The sequence below is a fragment of the Scylla paramamosain genome, chromosome 10 (genome assembly GCF_035594125.1).
Source record: "Scylla paramamosain isolate STU-SP2022 chromosome 10, ASM3559412v1, whole genome shotgun sequence".
Lineage (NCBI taxonomy): Eukaryota > Metazoa > Arthropoda > Malacostraca > Decapoda > Portunidae > Scylla > Scylla paramamosain.
The window spans coordinates 5,755,439-5,762,500 of NC_087160.1; the positions used below are offsets into that span (position 1 = coordinate 5,755,439).

A 7,062-nucleotide genomic window follows, 5' to 3' on the forward strand; every position below is an offset into this window, starting at 1 on the left:
TAAATAACATGACTGCCTTAAGTGATAGTTGTCTTATTTCACATTTCTAGTAGTCCCTCTTCAGGTATTGGCACACCTACCAGATTTCAAGTTTTCCTTAAGTGACTAATTTTTCCAACATCAGTGTCAGCTCTAATGTCACAACCTAAAGGGAAACTTAAAACTTCAAGCTGTGTTTGTACTTTTGGTAGATACTTTTTTTAAGTAGAACCCTACTGTAAGAACAGTAGGGTTATTTATTTCAGTAGCAACTTCCTTGCCTCACTTCCATTATGTGTTAAACATTTTCTTTAAAAAAAATTTTATTTTATCAACATGAAATGATTTTTTATATTAGCTAACAACACCAACGTGCCATTTTGCAGAAACCCAACTTTTCATTTTTCTCCCTTAAAGAAAAAAATGGCAGCAATACCTGTTATGAATTTAAAATGAAGTAAAATATGCAATATTTTAGAGTTTATTTTCTTAAACCACCATTATCAAAACCTAATAACTATAGACTACTACTAGCAGGTATACATTCCAGGTGTGTTTGTGTCAGCTTTAGACTGGTGACACAAGTAAAACATAGTATCCAATATAAACATAGGAATACCCTGGCTGTTTGCAGTGTTTTTAAAATCATTATATTTTTCCTCACTTAAGTTACCAATTTTGTTCACTAGGCATTAAAGAAGGAGGAACAGACAGCTAATGTCTGGTTTCCAGTACATAACATTCTCTCTCTCTCTCTCTCTCTCTCTGTGTGTCTCTCTCTCTCTCTCTCTCTCTCTCTCTCTCTCTCTCTCTCTCTCTCTCTCTCTCTCTCTCTCTCTCTCTCTCTCTCTCTCTCTCTCTCTCTCTCTCTCTCTCTCTCTCTCTCTCTCTCTCTCTCTCTCTCTCTCTCTCTCTCTCTCTCTCTCTCTCTCTCTCTCTCTCTCTCTCTCTCTCTCTCTCTCTCTCTCTCTCTCTCTCTCTCTCTCTCTCTCTCTCTCTCTCTCTCTTCATTGTTGATGTGGCCTAATCCTTTTTTGTTTCTTGTAGCAAAGATTCACACCAACAGAACAGCAGGATTGCTGCCTCTTTACTGTATGACTACATGCATTCCAGAGGCAGGATTGCTGGTTTTCTGTTCTTGGTGTAAGGTCACTATTTTTATTTATTTCCCATACTTATTTTGTTAAGAGAATAGTAACTAGCATCTCCAAACTCTTCAGTTGTGAGGTAAGTTTGCCAACCACTACATCCTTTGAAATGCAACAAATAATTCTGCTTTAGGTGCCTTAGATTTTCATTGGGATAGGATGTTAAGGCAGTAATATTATTTCATCTCTACCACTACTTGCCAACCTTGTCCTGCCAACTTCAGCCAGACTTGGTACCTGCCAACAATAATTTTATTGCTACCCTTCTGGCCTTCTGTTTCTTCTCCCTTTTGTGAGGCTACTTCTGACACACTGCTCACAGCAGAAGACAGGACATAATCTCTCATAGCTTAGCACTTTGCTATGTTATTTAGCTATGTCATGTGTGGAGAAGTAGTTGTCTTGGGCTTTGAATTGACTTCCTTGGTATGCCATCATTACTGTGTTCCATTTTACAGTGGATGCCGGAGGTAGAGCACATTGCCTCTTCCATACTGGGGTAAGGAAAGGCTTGAAGTACTGATTGTTTGCTTAAGATGGTGACTCTTAGCGAGAGTGCACTTTGGTCATATAAGCATTAAGATATGAAGTATATATAAAGAGAAGTTGAAAGTAAGGTATAACACTGCCACTCACAGGCTGTGCTACTAGCTATCTCACCAATTGTTTTGTTTGTTTTTCTGTTCCTGCATTATTTTATATTATCACAAATCAATAGTCACATCCAGAACTCACCAACACAAGGAAATTGATATCAAGATGGTAACAAATAATATTCAGCTTACAAGTTATTGTAGCCCAAGTTAAATATAAATATGTAATAGATTTCCTTGTATGTATACAAAAACATTGATTTTTTTTTGTGATTATACATACATAAATGAATTTGCTTATTAACTTTGATAAAATATATATTTTTATATGCCACTGGTGAGTGGGAAATAAGTTTTACCTGCCTCATAATTCATTTACTAACTATGGTGAGTCAAACACTCACAACCTTCGGGCCTGATCCCTCTCCATCCTCCAGAGTTCTTGTTTTTCAAGTTGTATTGTTGACTGTTTCCTCTTTTTCACTGGACACTACCTTTTATAAGCCACTGGATCCCTCCAAATATCCTAACTATGTCACAACTAGTTACTAAAGGAGAGATTACTGTAGCAAGTATCTTATGGGCATGTGACCACCACATCATCATTTCATTGATGTGTTCGTATAATTGCATACTGCACGGCATACTACCTGCCAAGATTATAGTTGGGTTCTACAAAGATACTTGAAATCATCTTTGACATTCAGTACTTTATTATGTGATAATGATAACTCCTTCAACTATAAATTATTTGACTTTTTACCTAATTTTCAAAGTGGAGCACATCTTGACTCTTTTCCCATTTGTAGAGATCTCCATTCCTGGAAACTTCAATGCTCACCAGTTTTAGCTTTCCTCTCCCATCACAGACAAACCTGATGAACTAGCAACCTAGAGCTATTAGTGCAGCACCCTACCCATGTTGGAATATACCCAACATTCTTGACTTTTCCTAACCTCTAATCTTTCTGTTTATGCTGTCACTTTGTCCTCTCTGTGGCACTCCTCTGATCACAACCTCATATATATATATATATATATATATATATATATATATATATATATATATATATATATATATATATATATATATATATATATATATATATGAAATGTTGCCCTTGACCAGTACCCCTCTCCCATGGGAAAAAAATTGGCATGAATTGCCAATTGAGCTTGACACACTAAAAATTATGACTAAGTAAAGTTATGTCCATAATTAAGTGACATCAGTGCATTTCTCATTATGTACTGAGTATACAATTATGTACTGATGTACAATTTTTAGGACAAGAATTGCTTCTGGCAGCCTTGTCCAGATCCTCATCTTGCTCCCTTAACTTCAGTAATCAACAACCATGGCATTTTTCTGTTTTATGATTGTGGATAGGTCTGTGATCATGGTAGAAATGTAGTTTCATATTTTCCCAAAGGATGAACTATGAAAACCATAACAGATTCATATCTGTATGAAAGAGAATGGGCACATACCACAGGGTCTTACAGAAATATTCCAAACAATGTATTTTGCTGTTTGTGCAGCACATTGGTATTTGTGAAAAAACACTATTTTTAGTTTTGCTATTTTATTTGAGAAATAATTATTACATATGCATGCAAATTCAGAACAATTCCAAAGTTATGGAACCACCAAAACCTCAAACATGTACATACTAGAAAATATGATGTATAAAACTTCATTACATATATTATAAGGAAGGCATTTTTTTTTCACAAGATTTCATAAACTATAGAGCAAATCCATTTTACTTCTAAAATTTATCTGGCTTCCAACCTTACTTACTTTCATGAGCTCCTAATAACAAATTTGAATGAACAGTTAAGCACTCCCAAACCCTTCAATACCTTACCTCTCAACACAATGAACCTGGACCCTAATCATTCACTCTGTTCACATTCTCATTTACACTGCTACACTTACAAAAGTAGTAACTCAAGGACTGGTGGTATGGCACTATCTATCTAACTGCAACTGAAGATTAATACAAGGTAATTGTTTCTTACTCTCCAACAAATATCCACATTATCTGTGAGCAAAGCAGTTTCAACAGAACATATTCATAATTAACAAAAGAAATAAGAAAGAACAACAGATATAAAATAAGTAACTTAAAAGGATACTTGTATAATGACTGTATGTGAGATATGCCACAGATGAATGTATTTTTCAATCCCTAGTATCAGATCATTAGCACAATATAATGAACATGGTCTATAAATTTATCAAGACCAAATGTTCTACATATCTGTGAAACATAATCTCAAAAAAAAATAAATAAATAGAAAAATAAAAAAAATAAAAAATAAATATAATTAAAGATTAGAGATACACGAAGGCCTTCAACAGCAAGGTAAATTATAAATAATTTGAAAAAAGTTGGTCATACAAAGAGTGGTGCACAGAAAACATTATAAGCAACAAAATAACAAAGGAAGTCAGTACAGAGGAATATAAATAAGCAGTATCCTTGTGAACAATCTCATCAAGATGTGGCATATATTAATGAGTAGACTACTTTCATTATACTGTATTTTAAAATAGTTTCTTATAAATATGGAAAGAAGTATTAAATATATATTCATATATCTCCACAAAACTGTTAAATATCTTTCATGTCAAGAAATATACTATGTTGTTTGGAGAGAGAGAGAGAAAAAAAAAAATGCCCATGGTCCACTTATTGCACTATCATTCCCTGGGATAACACTGCTTACCATAGCTGCACAGCCTCAGCAAAACCTGGAACATTCTCAGGAATAAATGTTGCTCTGAAAAGCACACAAAACATCATTGCAATGTATAAATCTATATACTTCAGTCTGAATGTTCCTTCTTCTTTGTAGTAATCTTAGACATGACAGCAGTAGCTCCAGCCCCAACTGTGCTAGCAGTGCCTGTCACCACTGCACCAGCTGTGCCCACCACTCCAGAGCCCACGTTGTATGTTGTTCCTGCCACCCACTTGACACCTGACACTCCCGCGCCCACAGTGCTTGATCCTGGTTGCAATGCAGAATATGGAAAGTCTTATTTAATATTGTATTACATTATGAAAACAAAATCATATTATAGGAATCAAAGCTTACAATTGTGACATTCATAGTAGTTCTTTTTTTCATACATGTAGAACCCAGCCAAGATGAAAAAAAAAAAAAGGGAGGGATCAAGGAAGTGGCTGATCAAGGAAGTGGCTGAGTTGCTGTTCCCAAAAACAGCAGATTAAAAGATTTTCTAATTGAAGACCAACTGAAATTCTGCAGATGTCTTGAAAACCAAACAAGCAAAGTTTCAGATTTTGTATATGAAGGAGTTGTGACAGACAGTATTCTTGCATTAAGATGCCAAAAAAGGGAAGAGAGTAAGATGAAAGTCTTGTGCTGTGTGGCTGTGGGTGGGAAAAGAGTATGCAATTAGCAAGTTCAAAACAGTAACCATGGAAACAACTGCAGAAGATAGCAAAGGCAGTAGCATAGTAGCAAAGTGCAAAGATTGAAGGTTGTCAATTTGAAGGTCAGTGGATGAGATGAAAACTTTTGATTCCATCCTACATAGCAAGGTTGCATGAGTGGAGACCAATCATAAATGGAAAATGTTCTCCTTACAAAGATGGATTCCTTGTACAGAGTTAGCATCTCTGAGGAGCAAAAATGTGGTTACCCTCCCAGGTCTCTCCAGATCCTGATCCATCAACCAGCCAGCACTTAAGAAAGCATAGCAAAGTAGACTGTACACTAATTGCCTTAACAGGACATCCCTTAAAATTCAAAGGACACATCTAGATCATCTGAATATCACATATGAACTTCACACCAGTAAAGGCTCAGGAAAACAAGATACAGATTTAAAAGCAACAAAATAACTTTTTTAAGAAAATCAAAATAACAGTAAAGAATAATTAAAACAAGAATTTCATAAATAACCACAGACAGCTGTCAAAACATCTAGTAAATCATATTCTTAAATGATGCAGATACATTTGCATTTCATAAAATGACAGGTTACTTCATACATAAGTATTTAGAAACTAGAAAAGTTGCATGGGGCAAAGGACTTCATCAATGTGATTTTTAGAAAAGAAACAAAGATTAAAAGCTTCAATGTTGACACTTTTTGTTTCCATAAGGCAGTATCTGAAATTAAAACAATTGAATGATGCAATTACTCAAGATAACTTTTTCCTTACCTACAGAGTAGATCCCTGAAGCAACACCAGTGACCGCCCTCTTCAAGTAACCTGCTTCTTGAGGGCATCCTTCAGGTTGGCTGGCATTGCTTACTGTGGGACTAGGTGGGTCAGCTGCTGGTGGTGGTGTTGCTGCTTCTGTGTTGCTTTCCTGCAAAATGGAATTGCTAAGCTGATATAACAATGTTTTTACATTAATTAATACAGACTCTTGGAATCAGATGGCCTTACAGTCACTATATTCTAATAAGATCCCCATTGTAAGCATCATTCACTGCCTGTCACATCACTCAAATAATGCAGTGGAGAGCATCCTTACCTGCTACTCAGCAGGCAATGAAACCCCCAGTAAAGTAAATGAGATTTTTTACTGACAGTGAGTGGTCCCAGTAAGGTCATTGAGATGATACATCAGTCTTCATGATCTGGATCTTTCTGGGAGGCAAACAGCTGTCATTCATCATTCAGTACATAACCAAGATCATGGTGAATTATGTACACATTTCTCCCTAATTAAATTTATAGTAGTGAATGATGCAATCTTAAAGTTCCAGACAAGTACCCTCAAAAGTAATGTGAAATGACCCTTAGAAACAGCATTGTTCAGGGAAATCCTTATCAGTTGCTTTCTAGATTGTCTGATGCTCAGTAGATAATCTTAACACACAACAAGCTTGTTTTTTTCTTTAGTCAAGGTCAGACAGTTTCTACCAAGACTTGTTACTAAGTATGCAAAATATGTCTGATTATCACATTTTCTTAAATACTGCACAAGCCATATGGCTTGGAGAGTGAGTTTCAGAGAAAGGTTACCAACTAAAATTCTATTATGTATGATTTTCAAGCTTACAGAACACCAGGATTTGGCATGAATCAATAATACATTCAAGATACACACTTTTATATACTGTATCATATGAAATCAGCATAGACAGAAACAGATGCATACAATTGAAAAACACATAAAAATAGCAATGGAGACAAGTTCAGCTGAAATCTTGCTTGAAACACTTCAATCCACTGTTGTCCAGGTAATATAAAATATTAACACAACAAGTATATTAAAGAATGCCACAAAACAAAGGACCTCTAATTTATAAAGAGCAAGTCTGCCAGATGTGGAGAGATGAAGAGCAA

At 35.4% G+C, this 7,062-nt stretch overlaps 1 protein-coding gene across 2 annotated transcripts in view; it reads right to left on the reverse strand.

The window, feature by feature from the left end:
• Positions 1-3,289: 3,289 nt before the first annotated feature.
• LOC135104163 (uncharacterized) overlaps positions 3,290-7,062 on the reverse strand; it is a 4,914-nt gene continuing 1,141 nt past the window's right edge. For both annotated transcript variants that reach the window (XM_064011241.1, XM_064011242.1), the window contains exons 3-4: positions 5,926-6,076; positions 3,290-4,741 (exon numbers count right to left, since the gene is read on the reverse strand). In XM_064011241.1, the coding sequence (XP_063867311.1) occupies positions 4,557-4,741; positions 5,926-6,076 (336 nt within the window). In that variant the 3' untranslated portion in view covers positions 3,290-4,556. The remainder of the gene's footprint in view (positions 4,742-5,925; positions 6,077-7,062) is intronic.